We start from the raw sequence: 17,745 nt of genomic DNA on the forward strand, positions 1-17,745 counted from the left end.
TCCCTTTCATATTCAAATTCTCTTCTGTGCATCACAGAATCTCATCCAATGACCTAATTTCACACACATCTCTGAACTGGTTTATAACAAATACACCAGTGTACACACACACAAATACATGTACATATACATATATACACATTAGATAAAACACATTTAAACATACTACAGAAAGACCCCATAAATTGCCAGTAAGGAGTGGTCAAGACCCTCACTTGTGATGTGATATATCTTGCTTCAAAAACCTTTTTTTGGATTCAAATTTGCATTCTTCATGAAAGAGTCTTATCCATCAGGATCCAGAGTATTTGGATATATTCTTTCCCACAGCTGATGCAGCTGATACAAAAATACTGAACTACTTACTAACTTGGTGTATTTGAAATTACCAAATTGCCTTCACAGCTCACTAGTTAAGACATATGCTTGGGAACCTGACTGGGTAAGATCCACTTCCTAATCCAATGAATATTTTTAAATACGCAGAATGATTTTGGGGTTTTGTTCTTTGGCTTTTGTTGCGTTTTTTTTTTTTTCCAGAGGGGAAAATGAGGGAGAATTTTCTGATTAAGCACAATGTAAGAAGATACCATTTTTGATCACTCTATAACCCTTTTTTTTTCCCCCCCCCACTTTTGGGCTACATCCCAAAAATAGTAATCAGCACATGCACAGCAGTACTGAGACTTTATCTTGCTCCTTTTAGTCTACATGGACTACATAACGCAGCAGGGCAAACTTTCAGAAGCATTCAGCTTTCTTTCAGGCACCAACACAAATCTCCTGATTTCACAAGGATCTGGCCTGCTGGATGAGCACTGGCACTAAGTTCTTGAAAAAACGAAGACAAGAAAAGATAGCCATACCTATGTGTTTGCAAAGAACAGCAGTCTCTATGCTTTATAGCTCTCACCTGCAACTCAACACGATGATAGCTGCATCAAAGCTAGAGCAAATGGTTAGATACCATATTATCATACCAGTAGCAGCAGAGGCATTCAATACATTCAGCATTTCAGCTCTCTCAGAAACACTGCATCTGCACTGAAGACAATGGGGACAGTGCCTATCGATTTCAGTGGGGCAAGGATTTCACCATGAGTCTCTATAGAGAGTATCACACTAACCACACCACACTCTTCATATTTGTGCGAGGTACACATATATGTGTACATATATTACAAGGTAAACTTTCACCGTTTATTCAAGATTAGATTTTTCAGAGAAAGGAAATACAGTTAATAAATGAAATCCGACAGAAAGTCCTTTAAAACAAGCCTAAACAAATAGCACCTCTTATTAATGTGCTGTGTTTCTTTCCTTCTACAACACCATGTTCCATGAGCTCTTGAGTAATTTCAGTCTCCACCAATTTTCATTAAAGTGGAAGACTCAAGGATCTCCATGTATGTTGCTAAGCACATCAGAAGGATAAGCTGAACCCTTCAGCTCTGTCTGCAATCCATTCATATATCATCGAAAACTTAGCTAGTTTTTTGTAGTATGGTGATATTTTAACTTAAAACTCTATGAAACATCTTGATTTGAAAATAACTGACATTTAATTGTACGTATTTTTAGTCATTTGTGAATTCCCAAAGTTACACTAATATAGTTGACCACTCACAACGTTTGAGTGGATTTCTTTGGAAAGTTTTAGTAAAAAGCTTTGAAACGGTTGAATACATAGTGCACAAGAAAACCACTTCTTAGCAGCTACTGATGGGGTATAATGTCACTATATGTACACCAGAGCATACAGGTATTGCAGAGATGGCTTAAATCATTATTATTTACATCATCCTCACTTGTGAAGAGAACAACTTCCTTCCTAGGGAACAAGAGCTAGGTCCTGATGAGCCAAATCATAAATGAATGATCCTATAGAAAAGGTACTTGCCCAAATTATTCCAGTGACTCACTTGTACCCAAGGAACGTGGGGACATCACTGCTTCCATCTTGTAAGCAAGGCACTCATCAATGCACCACCAGAGCAATTCCCTCCCCAAAATTTGCCTCCTCAAATTCCTTCCTCATGCAATACCTTTGCAGTGGTTACTCCCTAATTCTTGCAGCTTATTGTAAATAAGCCTGCATTCCCTACTGTTATATTGACTTACTAGCTATGGAGAAGCAGTACACCGTATACTGACAAGTTTCACCCTAGGTTCCCCTTCTGCCTTAACATAAGACACAGTCTTCAGTGTAAATTAAAAAAACAGTAAAAAGTAAAAAGCAAAAAAGCAAGGATTTAGTTGAGAAGAAACTATACACTTCGAAATAGATTTTGTTTTCTCTGTAACTTCTAACTTAAATATAACTATGCAGGTATTTGCTTAGGTGTTTACCCCTCCCTAGAACTCCAACATGTACTCTGGCTGCTAGAGCAAACAGCACAGGAGTTCACAGCAACATGTCATTAAGTGTCTTCAGTGCAATCGGCGTTTTGAAAGACACAACTCTCTTTATCCTAACTATATTCCTTGGGAGGTGTGTCTGGGAAGTGAATGCAGTCACTTCTGATGACCCAGTCTGGGACTGTGTACCTGGGAGACTTCAAGGACATCTTTCCTTGCCAGGTCGTGTCTGATCATAGCATGTAAGGTCTACATAAGTATAAAATATTATTTCTAGAACTGTGTATTGGGGCACTCTTCATCTACTTCCCCTCTCAATTTTCTTCTGTCAAACAGACATTGTTGGGACTAATTCCACTAAATTATTAAAAAATACATTATTTACAGGCATACTGTGTTCATTTTGTGTAAAATTCAGGATTTAAAAAAACAGTCCAACTTTGAAGTTACAAGAGCAGATTTTAAAATGCTCAGACTGTCCTACAGAATGGGAATATTCAGCTATATCCAATCCCTCCTCTCCCAAGCACCTCTATAGCAAGGAATATAAAGTGATTGAGAGAAGCTGCAGCCATTGAGCCTTAACTGTCAATTCCTCAGCAGTGAAAAAGTTCATGGGTCTGTCACCAGCCATAGGTTAATGTATTGGGTTTGCGTGGCAAGGTTTTGGTAGCAGGGGGGGGCTATAGGGGTGGCTTCTGTGAGAAGCTGCTAGAAGCTTCCTCTATGTCTGATAAAGTTAATGCTAGCAGGTTCCAGGACGGACCCGCCGCTGGCCAAGGCCGAGCCAATCAGTAACAGTGGTAGCGCCTCTGTGATGGCATATTTAAGAAAAGCAAAAAAAAGTTACAGGGGAGTTGCAGTTGCAGCGAGAGAGAGCGGAGTGAGAAGATGTGAGAGAAACAACTCCGCAGACACCAAGGTCAGCGGAGACGGAGGCGGAGGAGGTGCTCCAGGCGCCGGAGCAGAGAGAGAGATTCCCCTGCAGCCTGTGGTGAAGACCATGGTGAGGCAGGCTGTCCCCCTGCAGCCCATGGAAGTCCACGGTGGAGCAGATATCCACCTGCAGCCCATGGAGGACCCCACGCCGGAGCAGGTGGATGCCTGAAGGATGCTGTGACCCCGTGGGAAGCCCACGCTGGAGCAGGCTCCTGGCAGGACCTACGGACCCGTGGCCCCGTGGAGAGAGGAGCCCACGCTGGAGCAGGTTTGCTGGCAGGACTTGTGACCCCACGGGGGACCCACGCTGGAGCCGTCTGTTCCTGAAGGACTGCACCCTGTGGATGGGACCCATGCTGGAGCAGTTCGTGAAGAACTGTAGCCTGTGGGAAGGACTCACGTTGGAGAAGTTCGTGAAGGACTGTCTCCCGTGGGAGGGACCCCACGCTGGAGCAGGGGAAGAGTGTGAGGAGTCCTCCCCCTGAGGAGGAAGGAGCGGCAGAAACAACGTGTGATGAACTGACCCAAACCCCCCTTCCCCGTCCCCCTGCGCCGCTCGGGGGGGGGGGAGGTAGTAGAGAAAATAAGGAGTAAAGTTAAGCCCAGGAAGAAGGGAGGGGTGGGGGGAAGGTGTTTTAAGATTTGGTTTTATTTCTCATTATCCTGCTCTAATTTGACTAGCAATAAATTAAACTAATTTTTCCCTAAGTCGAGTCTGTTTTGCCTGTGAAGGTAATTGCTGAGTGATCTCCCTGTCCTTATCTCGACCCACAAGCCTTTCGTTTTATTTTCTCCCCCTGTCCAGTTGTAGAGGGGGAGTGATAGAGCGGCTTTGGTGGGCACCTGGCATCCGGCCAGGGTCAACCCACTACAGTTATTCAAACTTAAGTTCCCCAGAAAAAAAAAAAAAACCCACACAAAAAAAAAGGCATTTTGGGCTCTATTTTGAGCACAGCTTGGCCAAACGTAAGGACCTTACCTAAACAAATCTCACTTGTTACCCTGACATGACTTTTCAAAACTATTTCTAAGCTTTTTGGTTCTTATCTTCATTAAAGATTGGCCTATAAATTCCATATTTGTTTCACTAGAAACAAAATACTTTTTAGCGTCTTTGGAAAAGGGATATTTTGGGGAATGCAAAGACACAGCTGTTTGATTTGCACACAGTTAAAACAGAAAGATGCATGCTACTAAAATGTGTACCGTGTTACCTGAGCACCTATTTGCCTCGGCCAAAGGTGGGGTGTGAATGGACTAAGGATGGGAGTCTCACGAACAACAATTTTCTCGGTCTCTAATGGACTGTTCCTCAGAGGAGCTGGGACTATACGAACAAAAGCAGAAATTGTCAGGACCTGAGGTGCACTGAGGTCTTGGAGAAGAGAGGACAGGAAGTTGGAAGTGAAGTGAATGGGGAAGAAAGAGAGCGCAGAGCGGACGGGGAATGGAAGATGAGGTTGGACGACAGATGGGAACCAGGAGTACAGCATGGTTTATAACTGTGCCAGAAACCACTAAGAATACAATGCTTCCAGCTATAAAATCATATATGTGTATATTTTGTATATGATATATTATATATACGCACACATACACTCAGAAAAATGCTTTATAAGACATTTAAAAAATACATAGATAAAGTTTTCCCCATCTCTCTATTCCCTCAGCCATGTGTTACCAAGATATGTTACTGAAGCAAGCTTCCACCTCAAACACGTTCACTTGAAACTGGCAGCAGCAAGTTCCCTCCTTACTGTGCCTTCTGGACTTAAAGAAAACAGACACTCCTATGCATATTTTGTATGCCTGCCTAAAGGAAAATTTGGTGCTGAATTAGAAAGCAGGGGGAATTTCTGAACAAACAGCACACTAAAATATAGAGCAAATTGTGAAGGACTTTCAGAAGACTCCATATAGCACTTCTTAAAGTGCTATATTTTTATATAAATCTTCAACTTAAAATAGCCCAATGTAAGGAAAAAAAAATCTGGACAGGAGCTATTAAAAGGCCCAAACTGTTCCCATTTCCATAATATTCTTCATCCTCTCACTACCACATCAACTAGTCTTATCTCTGCCTCTTACGCTTGTAAAAATATATGCAAACAGTAATGGAACAAGTGACTAGGAGATTACAAAATCCAATTTTCCTGCTCCTAGTACAAATTTCCAATACACCAAAACACCCACCTATGCTATCTTACTCACTGCAGGAAACCCCACGTGTTAGCTGCTACAAAATGTATTTAAAAAGACAAACTTGCACCTCTAAAAACACTTACACAAACATACACCACCATATACCATATACCATTCAAGACTGAGAGATCAATAATTACAATTATAAGGTTCTGCTCTGTCACCACACTGTGCTTTAAAAGAAATAAATAAAATGAAATACATTTCTAGTATTATCTAATGTTTCAGATATTATATTTCTACTGAAATCTCTGCACTTACTAAGCCATCAACATATACCCAATGCTTCATTTTCACTGCAGAATAAAACAAGAGGGAAAAGGAAAGTGTAAGCGGCATAAATCGACACTGGAGGCAATAATGAAGGACTAAAGGCAATGAGAACTCACTGGGTCTTGTAAAACTCCATTGCCAGAGTCACAAACTGGTATCTTTTTCACAGCTAAAATATTTCACCTAAGAAACGCTTCTATTACTCTTTCATGCATTTTTCTGTTCTTCTGGGCATTAATTTCTCTGGGCATTGCCAAATAACCCCTTCCAAGAGCTGACACAGTGCCGGGGCTCATTACAGGAGCTCTGAGGAACTCAAGTTTTTTAACCTTTAAAATGAGACAGCTAGTCACAAGCTGCCATTATTGTCAAAATACCACCAGTATAAAAATATATATGTACACATTCTCAGCAGAACGCAACTTAATGTAAATTTGTTTATCAGCAGCATGCCCTCCCTGCTCATGTTAAATAGGAAAACGAAGAAAAACCCTTGGTATGTGCAGAACACACAACTGGTATATTAAGATTATCACTGGGTATGAGGAAAGAATTTTTGCAGAAGCCACTTGTTAAACTACTGAAAGCATATTGCTCGTTAGGACCTGTGGCCTCTAAAACAGCCACGAATTTTCCAGCAGCATCCTGTACGTCAGGGCAGAGAAGACTGGCACTGCTGCACTTGGAAAGAAAAATTTTGGAGTTTGCACTTTATTATACAGTAAACCAAGGCTTATGGTGTCTAATTAAGGGCCAAATAAGGTCTAGAAAGCAGTGAAACTTTTCATTCTAATATAATTTGAATTCTACATTAGCAAGAATATGATTTAAATACAGTTTTACATTAAATAGCAAGGCCCACAGAAAATATTAAAAAAATCAGAAGATCCCTTTGAAGAACTATTTTAGTTTTCTTTTATCAGCACACAAAAGATTTTCACATTAAATGCCTCATGAAGAAGTGTGGCCTTGGTTTCAAGCTTTCAATGAACTAAAACAATAGAGAAAATTAACAGAAGATGTAAATAGGATTTTTTAAATCTTTTTTGTTAAAGTTGGAGTTGCATTTATTCTTAATGTTATCTGCAGATCCTATTCAGGCTAAAAAAAAAGATTAAAATCAACTCTTTTCTGTATATTGATTACATTTGTTTATATAAAAGTCTGACGAAAAGGGTTTGTAATAACTCCCTTCAACATTTTTTTAATGTTTTAAAAATTAAATTATATAAAAAAAAAATATAAAAACGTGCTCAGAGAGAGGATTTTGGAAGGGAGACTGGAATAAAGGACTCCTATATCAGAAGAACTATACTATGTATTGCTAGCGTGGGCTGCTATGTGTTGGTAAACTCTATTTCAATATTATTTGCATATGTACTTTCAGGTCCTCGATACATTTTCCTAGCTGCAGGGGGTTTTTATCTTTTTTTCACTGATGTTAGCAGCCGTTTATTAGAGAACGGCCACCTTGACCAGCATGGAGAACAGCTTTTCTGATGTGGTTTTTCTGAAGGCAGAACGCCCAAAGGCAAATTCATGATCATTGAACCAGCACAAGAGGGATTTCCATTCAAAAAATCAGCAGGTATTTCCACTTTTTCTTAACAATTAGGCCTTGAGTGACATTATAAATATGACTTAGAGCAAAATAAAATATCGTGGCATACAGTACTAAGCTTGCACAATTATGTAAGAAATAAAAACTTACCTTTAGAGCAACACATAGTACGAATCTGCTTTGTTTAAACAATGCAAAGATGGCCAAAGAGCAATATATGGGTTAACAGCTCTGATATTAGGTCATTGTTTGCCTCCATCTTTTGTAATGAAATAAGACTGGGTGATGTTTGAACGTCCTATTCACTCCCATCTTAATATCTTTATTAATGATCTGGATGAGGGGATCAAGTGCACCCTCGGGAAGTTTGCAGATGACACCAAGTTGGGCAAGAGAGTTGATCTGCTTGAGGGTAGGAAGGCTCTACAGAGTGATCTGGACAGGTTGGGTCAATGGGCCGAGGCCAATTGTATGAGGTTCAACAAGGCTAAGTGCCGGGTCCCGCACTTGAGTCACAACAACCCCATGCAACGCTACAGGCTTGGGGAAGAGTGGCTGGAAAGCTGCCTGGCAGGGAAGGACCTGGGGTTGTTGGTCAACAGCCAACTGAATAGGAGCCGGCAGTATGCCCAGGTGGCCAAGAAGGCCAACAGCATCCTGGCTTGTATCAGAAATAGTGTGGCCAGCAGGAGTAGGGAAGGGATCGTCCCCCTGTACTCAGGCACTGGTGAGGCCGCACCTCAAATACTGTGTTCAGTTTTGGGCCTCTCCCTACAAGAAAGACATCAAGGTGCTGGAATGTCTCCAAAGAAGGGCAATGAAGCTGGTGAAGGGTCTAGAGAGCAAGTCTGATGAGGAGTGGCTGAGGGAACTGGGGTTGTTTAGCCTGGAGAAAAGGAGGCTCAGGAGAGACCTTATCTCTCTCTACAACTACCTGAAAGGAGGTTGTAGCAAGGTGGGTGTCGGTCTCTTTTCTCACGTAACAAGCGATAGGACGAGAGGAAATGGCCTCAAGTTGCACCAGGGGAGGTTTAGATTGGATATTAGGAAAAACTTCTTCACCAAAAGGGTTATCAAGCATTGGAACAGGCTGCCCAGGGAAGTGGTGGAGTCACCATCCCTGGAGGTATTTAGAAGATGTGTAGATGTGGCACTTACGGACATGGTTTAATGGTGGACTTGGCAGTGTTAGGTTTACAGTTGGACTTGATGATCGTAAAGGTCTTTTTCAACCTAAATGATTCTATAAGTCTATGATCTTCTTGTAGAGTGCATTTTTATGCAAATAGAGTTTTGTTAACAAAGTCCAGTGAAAAATACTCCCTGTCATCAAACACCAAAGCATGAAATTTCAACACACAAAGAAATGCTGGTTGTTAAGCGTTTCAAATCTGTATGCAGTCACAAATAACAACGTGCAGGGAGCACACACATTTAATCCACACAACGGGATCTGTGCCTCTCTATTAAAACAGCATTTGGGTACGTCACTGAGCTGCATGGCCAACTTTGGACAGAAAAAGCAAGTGGAGAGATTCAAGGGTATTCTCAGCAATACATTTTGGTAAATGACAAAGTTGTGCCTATGTAGAAGATGCGTTACCTGAGTTAATTACATGAAATGTCCAAGTTTAAAAGCAGCAAACATGAACCTTTCCCATGAGCACAAAGTGTTGAACTTGCTGTTAAACTACCATTATAAAAAAGTAATTCCTTGTATTGTGTATCCTACACAATAGATTTATATCTTCCTTTGCCAAAATCATTTGTATTCATATTTGATTCTTAGGAAATTATCACCTTAAACAAAGGATGAGGCTTTGCTATCCAGGAGGCAGCAGTACTTATAGAAGAACCGCAAACTCTGTTCCAATTTTGGTACAGAGAGTGAAGTCAGACCCAGCTGCAGACATCAACAAAGCTGGTTATTTGGATTTATTATTATTGCTTTGCCTTGCAGCACTGCGCCCTGAGACCTCCGCTGAGACCACAGATTCTCGGGAGCAAAGCCTGGAGACTATCCGAACACATAGAAAAGGAGTGTCACTGAGACAAGAAACAATCTGAAGAAAGAAGATGGACAACTGAAGGGAAGAGAAAAGCATTATCTCAATTTAATGAATGCAGACCTGAGGTACAGGCAGACTCCAACTTCTCCAGAGTGGCAGCACACAAAGGTTAATTGTATCTCAAGTCTCTGTCCAATAACTTAACATCCAGACTGATTCTTTCTTAAAGTGAAATCAAGAAGTACAAATCTCAGAGTAGCACTAGCAGAACAATGACAAATCTTCTGGATGACAATGACTGATAATTGCTTCTGACACTTGTTACAGGCTGCCAGAAGTCTTCCAGCTACAGTTACACTTAGCATCGTGGCAGTGCAGTGCACCTTTGAAAAAAATCAGATACTCTTGATTGTAATTTCTGGCAAACAAGCAGCTGAATTAACAAGCTTCCATCACAGTTAGCATTTCTGGCAAATCCCTACCCTCAAAGTTCAACCAAAAGTGCCAAAGACACAGGAAACGAATCATTAAATCGTCTTGAAGTGACCCGTCCAGAACTGCTGTATCCCAGCACACACTCTGGGTGTTGCCTATCAGTTGTGGTTAGACAACTCAATATCAAGGGCTGGTACCTTTCAGGTATTTCACATTAATTTAAAAGAAAGGGAAAAATTGATGTTTTCAGAAGAACAGTATCATTAATCACCTTGCTCTTGCGATGGATGACCACTAAGATATGTGAGTATGTATCACAGCATCACTCCCATATCCTGACTTCTTGAAACTCCAGATTTCAAAATTAGCAGACACACGTTGGTACAGAGGCAAGATATCACTGCTAAACCAAGTAGCTGATGTTAAAATTTTTTTTCTATCAGAATGCTTATTCTGTAATTTGGGGAAGAAATACAAAACTGTCAGTCCCAAGCTACAACATATCTCAGATTTGAAATACCCATCTCCTTCCTTAGTACAACGCCCAGGATATCCTAGCTCCCTCAACCTCCTTCCCCAGCACATCTACTTACTTACATCTCCCTGTCTCTCCCTCATCCTCTCTTTATTTGGGGGGGGAGCTAATAAATATCATACATTCAAGAGCTTTGGGGGGGGGCGGGGAGGGGAGCTGCTGCCTCTTTGTGTGCACACTTGTGGTCAGCAGCAGTCTGTGAACAATAACATTTGCTTGTGTAGCTGTGAAGACATAATTACATGTATGGCAGTTTGAGATTTCATTGTGCATCCCTTATAAAGAACAGTGGGGCAGACACCTGTTCCGTATTAAAGTCCACATCCTTCTATCCTTAATGCCATCCAAAACAGCCAAAACTTTAGTGCAAGACTGTCTGCTGCAGTCACCCCTCCAAAATGTAGCACTGATACACTTCTTTGCCTCTTTCATACTCATCTTCTGGCTGCCAAGATACAGGATGACAGTACTGCTTATCTGTTCCTCATCATAGTTTGGAAAACTCGTTACTTTCTCCAACATCTAGAAAAGAAAGCGCTAGACCAGCCCAGGAGAGTCAAGGCTTAGTTCTGTGTTAACCACAGTATTACTGTGTGACAATCTTTAATTGTGAAAATAGGGTTCATACTGTAGCCAAATGGGGTCTTCTACATTGAGAAAAAAGGGCAATAAAGAGCTGGAAATGCTCCTCTTCCCCTTTCCAGCTGTTTCAGAGGATGTAGGATCAGATGGTGCAGGATCAAGGCAGAGACCTCTATGCCACAGGATTTAGATGCTGTTTCCTCTCTCCCCTCCCTTTCCGTTGTGCCACTGGGGAAAATGCAGAGATGAACAGCCAGATGTTCCAGGTGGTGGGATCAGTGCTAGAAGCGGCTAAGCAAGCCCCTGATACCAAAGAGCGCAGGGAGTAAAATAAGACTGCCTACCATCATGTTTGCTCATCCCAAATGACACTATGCAGCCTATGAGATTACTCACCTATGTGGCTTATCTTAAATACTGGAGCAAAGTTGTCTAATGCTGTCTCTCATACTACTATATATAAAATGCATATGCACAGACACACCCCCACCCCCACCAGGGAGATCTCCACACACTGCCTGGGGACCGAAGAGTTATCCCTGCCCACCAGAGTGTGGTACTGGGGAAAAACTACAGAAAAGTACCAGGGAGATTTCCCAGCCAAGAGCAGCTGCTGATTCAGCAAATCAGGGACCTTTACACATTCAGAGCACTTTCTATGGTTTTGATTAAGGTCTCTGCTGTACAGTGATCTGTTTGCCCCAGTTGTTCTCCTTTCTTCTCACCTGCTCAGTCTTTTAGCTGTACTTGCACCCTCGCCTCAAACTTCAACATCCTTTACTCCTTTTTCTTTCCATTCAGCTGATTCCTTTTAGCTCCATTCTTCACGCACCCAAAAAGCAAGAGATGTCACCTTTAATTAAAAACAAAAACACACAAACACACACCATTCCCTCAGGCACCGAGCCTGCACAGATTAATATGTACATGGACACAACCTCCAATATGTCAGGCTGGAGATGACAAGGCTGGACAGATGCAGGGGATGTGGCACCCTGCCTATAAACCTTGAGACTAACACAACATTTAGCACTGCCTTACAGCCGATCTACTTGTGCTCTTTATACCTCATCTCCTTTTTGTCTGCTTACTCTGTTAGGAAGGTAAATTCCTGGTGCGGGGCCTTGCCACAACCCTCTGTCATACAGCTCCTGTGAGAGCAGGGGCCCTTTCCTAACCAGAGGAAGCACTCTTCTTATAAGTAATAAGAACAAAGCAAATTCCAAATATTCAAAGGCCTCAAAAATTCTGAGACTGAGTTAACAGAGCAAATAATTGTTTTGAAAAATAATAATTTGCATTACTACCATCAGGTTTAGGCACTCTAAGATGTGGCTGAGCTGGGTTTCCAAGTCCTCTGCTACAAACAAGGAGGAGACCTAACCACCCTCCTTGTTGTTAAACCAGACCACATCTCTTACATGGACCTACCTTTTAATGAGGAGCTTAGGGGCAGCCCCAGAGTAGTTAGGTAATACTACAAAATGCTGATTTTCTGGGAACGTTGAATCCAAATGCACCGAGGTGTCCAGTTCCTTCTTCGGTCAAGCTACCCTGTTTCCAGGTGCTCTCGCTGCACCATCCAAGCCTGCCGAGATCCAGGAAAGCAGCTCTGCCAAGCCCCAAACGTCTGAACCTAATGACTCAGACCCCTCTCTTCACAGTCATGAGGCTGGCTCACACTGATCATTTCTGAACCTTTGTATTTTCTACTTGCCTTCTAATTTATTTATTTTCACACTGAAAATAAATGTTCACCTCCTTCTGATTTGTGTGCTTAACCATCTCCAGTTCAAACTCAAAGTGAAACAGACACATAAATACACAAGTCCCAGGTCTGCTACCAAAGGATCCATCACTTTTCATTACCCAATTCTCAGTATGCAGAAGTGCTGTTTTACGCTTGTTCTGCACTAGACGAAGAGGCAGCTGCATCACTCACAGCCTACTTCCAGGCTCCCATCCGAGCTAATTCCGCCGTCCCCTCACATCTCTCCTGTCATATATTCCTCCTCTGTCTGATCCCCACAGACCCACCTATATGCCCTCTGAGTCCAACTTTTTGTGCCTTAAGGGACGTGTACTTTCTTACGGTTTCCCACTCACTTGCCGCGTACTTTCCCCTTTCCTGCTGTCCCTCACAAGACTATAGCCCACACTCTCATCTTCTCCTCTCCTCATTTTTCCTCTCCCACGGCAACTAAGCAACCATAGTTTTTCTAGTGAATAGCCTTGCCAGCATAACACAAAATGCCGACCATTTTGTAGTCTTTTCTCATTAATCCGGTGGTTACCTTGTGAGGACATTTAAAACACCTTAGCTAGCATGAGACTCAGGATTAACACGTTAAAATAAAATAAGGATTTTATCAAACAAAGTATATCATTTTCATTGATGGCAGTTTAATGATAATTCACATTCAAAAGGTACTGTTTCTCATGTGGAGGGAAACATACTGTCTTGGTTTCAGCTGAGATAGATAGAGTTAATTTTCTTCTTAGTAGCTGGTACAGTGCTGTGTTTTGGATTTAGTGTGACAATAATGGTGATAACACGCTGATGGTTTAGTTGTTGCTAAGTAGCACTTATGCTAAGTTAAGGACTTTTCTGTTTCCCATGCTCTGCCAGCAAGCAGGTGTGCAAGAAGCTGGGAGGGAGCATAGCCGGGGCAGCTGACCTGAACTAGCCAAAGGGGTATTCCATACCATGGAATGTCATGCTTAGTATATAAACGGAGGGAATTGGCCAGGAGGGGCGGATCGCTGCTCGGGCATCAGTCAGCGGGTGGTGAGCAATTGCATTGCGCATCACTTATCTTTTCTTGGGTTTTATTTCTCTTTTTTTTTTGTTATATTCCTTTTCATTACTATTATTATTATATGATTGTTATTGTTAGTATTATATTTTATTTTACCTTAGTTATTAAACTGTTCTTATCTCAACCCACAAGTTTTACTTTTTTCCAATTCTCCTCCCCATCCCACCGGGAGTGGGGAGGAGTGAGGGAGCGGCTGCGTGGTGCTTAGTTGCTGGCTGGGGTTAAACCACGACATACTGCAATAGCCATAATATTATTTGAGAAATGAGAGATCCCCGAAGGAAAGATAGCTATCTCAAAAATCCCACAGGAAGGATTTGGAGAAAGTGGCAGGCTGTTGCACAGGTCTGAAAACACAATCAGACGTGTCGACTGAGCTGAAGCTTTTGCCATTGCTCTCTATGTCCAGCAATGAAACCCGGAAGGTCCAGGAACCGATTCCAGCTGAGGAAATACTCACCCACGATGTGCCCGAGGGAGCTCCATGCCAGTCAGCTACAGAAACCACCACCTGCTCCCGAGCTCCCTCCACTCCCTGCTGCCCACTGCTGCAAACCTGGTTTAAAATAGCAACCAGCTTCCCACCCTTTCTTCCCTCCTGAAGTAAAGGAGGGGTACCACTGGACATCTCAAATAGTAGCAGACACCTGTGTTTAGACAATGAAATCCCCTCCTGGGAGACACAAGCACGGCTTCTGTGCTGTCACCATACCTCCAGGGACAGCACAGACAGACCCTCAGCCACAACTGGACAGCGCTTCGTATCTCTAAACACTGACTGCAGTTTGTCCTCTTAGCAACATTTTATGAACTGAGAATGACATTTGCACTGAACAACGCTGCAGTTTCCTTACAGTTTCGCAGGAAGCTCACCTTAAACAGAAATGCAATTTAATATGTATAGAATGGCTCTTTAACTCAGTTTGATTTGTCTAGGATTTTATTTTATCAACAGCATGATTACCATGTCTAGAATGAGGAAAAAGAAAAAACTGCATGTGTTTCTAAAATATTACAGATTGAACTCTGATGTACTGGATATATTCTGTATAATAGGTAAGACATATACGTAATATACATCGGTGTAACCACGATGATTTAAATATCTGGAAGGTAAGTAAAGTTGAAAGCCTTAATGAAAAATATATTATGAGATAAAGACACACGCACCATAAATTGGTTTAGAATTCAACTGGGAAGCACCACAGTATTACAGGGCATAACTTGAACTGTCTTCTAGTGAACAGACAGTAGTAGTACTTTTCAGGTTTACAAAATGTAACAAAAAATATTTTGGGAACTAATAAAAAATAGGAGACTGACAGCCCTTGGGTTCAGCTCTCTGAAGGACAAACATCTTGACATCAAATAAGAAGGGCACTACTTCACAGTATAAAAAACTGCAGACTGCTAGATTCAGACAAACTATGGTAACACAGCAAAAAAAGCTCTCCCGTACTCTCAGTGGCCTCAGCTTTAGCTTGGAGGAAAAACTACTTTTCCTTTTCCTTCAGGGAAAACACTTTTAATTTTCTTGTTCATTCAGTTCTTGGCCTCTGACAAGGGAGTCAAAAGGGTGGCAGTTGCCGCAGTCACTTATTGATTTTCTCGGCTTATTTATGAATGCCAGACATGCAAGGGCCTGTCTTCAAAATTTAACATCTGGTATTTTACACCATTAAGTAAATTGCCAGGAAGATCAGTTCCTTTCCACCTCTGCAACTTTCACATAACGAGCCAGCTGCCCTCGCAGAAAGTTCATCAAACTTTGGCTTTCACAGAAAGCTCTCAAATTTAGGGCCCCTCCACTAAAGCTGCACGTGGAAGTTCCCTGTCTTCTCTACTTTAAGAAGGCTTTCTTCTGTGGTCTCAGTTGACCTCCATTCTTCTACCAGTATACGGGAAGGAAAGCTCTGCTTTAAGCTGAAATACATGCAATAGGAAGCAGAGGGAAAAATAAAAAGGCACAGTATGAGATCAACAGGACCGTCTTCAAGGGTAATCCCATGTACAATATGTTGCAGTAATCCAACGGAAGGTGACAGAAACCATGAATCACTCTGACAAGGTCAGAGAAATATGGCAAACACTTAAATGCAGACAGAAAAAAGCATACTTGACTATAAATTCTGCAAGGAGAGAGCTGCAAGCATTGCCAAACTGCAAACCCTGTAAAAAATAAGAGGACAAACCTCTTCCCTAATAGGAAGCACTACTGTTGCTGCTGTTCTCCTCAAGATTCTTCCCTCATATTGTTAAATTCATTACTTTTACTTAACCTCAAGGAAACCTCGGCTTTTTTACTTTTGATCCCATACAGGATAAATACCAGGAAAGAAAGAATCAGATCACCTAGGTTGGATGAAAGAGAGCGCACTGTCTCATCTGCCATGTAACTATAACTGCCCAGCTCCTTTTCCACATGGACTGTTTAAACCTGTTCAGACAGGGACAAGCTTAGAACTTGAAACATCCCCACCAGAAAAAGGGATGTTACAGGTGAACAAACCTGTAAATTCACTGGTGATTCCCTGAACTGGTCAGTCCAGTCCAAACAGTTCCTGCTGAAAGTTATTTTATGGTGAGTCCTATAATTGTTTGAAAAAGACTTTTTTAAGGGAGGACATTTTGCTTTAAGCTAACGCAGTTTTACAAAAAAATTTGCAAAATAAACTATGAAGAGATTTTGCTTATAAATGTGAGAGCTTTTAAATTTAAAAACTACAATCAACATCAAATCATCTAAAAACACAAAATACAAATATCATAATATGTGAGGTTCTATATTCTTAGAATAGATTTCTCATTAAAAAAATCAATATCTAATTTTGCTCTGAAATATAAGAAAAATGTACTGTGCATTTAATCTCAAAGGAATTTACACACTTTTTACTTATACACTATCAGAATCAATCTATATAACTCTGCAATCTCCACCTCTGAGTGAATACAGTTCCCTTCTATGAGTATATTGAAAAACAGCTTTTTGCAGAAAACAAAGGAAAACAAAATACGTAATTAAGACTGCAGGAAACTAGGGGTATACAGAACACAAAGTAATATAAAAAAATACAGATACACTTCTGAACAGTGATAAATGGCGGGGGGGGGGTCAGAAATGTAGGTAGCCATGCCTTGGTTTCACTTTTCTGAAGTATACTTTCTACGGAAAGCTTGGCGAGCAACTGAACAGTTACTGAATGTATTTGAGAAAAATGTGCTTCTTTCTGCAAAATACAAGACTTACAGGGATGTATCCCATCTAAACAGACTCAACAACACTTAAGTCTTACTCCAGTTAACAGATGTGCTTCCAGTGACACTTGTTCCAAGGCAAAGATTCACCAAAGTTAATCAAATTCGGCAGAGGCACAGGACCACAGCAATACAATATTTTGCTGACCCATGGCAGCAACTTGTTCAACTGTCCCCATGATATGAGTGCAGGCAAAATTGTTCCCATTTTTCAGCTCCTGATCAAATTTCACCAATGCATTCTGCATATTTTAAGTGATGCTAAGCAACATAATGTTGCAATTAAAGTCCATAAAACAACTTGTATGTATTTCCATACAGCCTGGTTCCATATTCTTGGGCACAAGCACACATACACATACAAAATCTCTTCTAATTCTCATCCATAAAGTGCAAACCCATTACCCTGATACTTCGCAGGTGGCATCCAGGGCCAAAATCAATAGAGTTAAACTAAGATGATCTAGAGTTCTCATAAATTCTGTCCTTTCTTCTCAACTGCCTAGCCTTATGCACCATGCACTCCATCAACCAGCTGCCTTCCCGTTCTACATCTATAGCTAAAAACACATAGCCAGCAGAACATTAAACTGTATAGCTGAAGTTTGTCATGCAATGTCAAAATTTTTGCAATAAATAACAGTACCAAGGAGACTTATCACCTAAAGTAACTAAAATATTCATAGATTGTTCACGTCCTTTTACCGCTTAAGCTTTCACATTATGTTTTCATCTACATCTGTGCAATTTCATCTAATCACTACAAAATTTAGTCTC

At 41.3% G+C, this 17,745-nt stretch overlaps 1 protein-coding gene across 1 annotated transcript in view; it reads right to left on the reverse strand.

The window, feature by feature from the left end:
- The window catches only part of RIMS1 (regulating synaptic membrane exocytosis 1), a 354,423-nt gene that overhangs the window by 325,111 nt on the left and 11,567 nt on the right, over nucleotides 1-17,745 (reverse strand). Inside the window, exons 2-4 of the mRNA XM_050894077.1 lie at nucleotides 14,332-14,341; nucleotides 14,079-14,112; nucleotides 3,033-3,069 (exon numbers count right to left, since the gene is read on the reverse strand). Coding sequence (XP_050750034.1) covers nucleotides 3,033-3,069; nucleotides 14,079-14,112; nucleotides 14,332-14,341 — 81 coding nt within the window. The remainder of the gene's footprint in view (nucleotides 1-3,032; nucleotides 3,070-14,078; nucleotides 14,113-14,331; nucleotides 14,342-17,745) is intronic.

The sequence above is a fragment of the Gymnogyps californianus genome, chromosome 3, assembly GCF_018139145.2.
Source record: "Gymnogyps californianus isolate 813 chromosome 3, ASM1813914v2, whole genome shotgun sequence".
NCBI classification, from domain to species: Eukaryota; Metazoa; Chordata; class Aves; order Accipitriformes; family Cathartidae; genus Gymnogyps; species Gymnogyps californianus.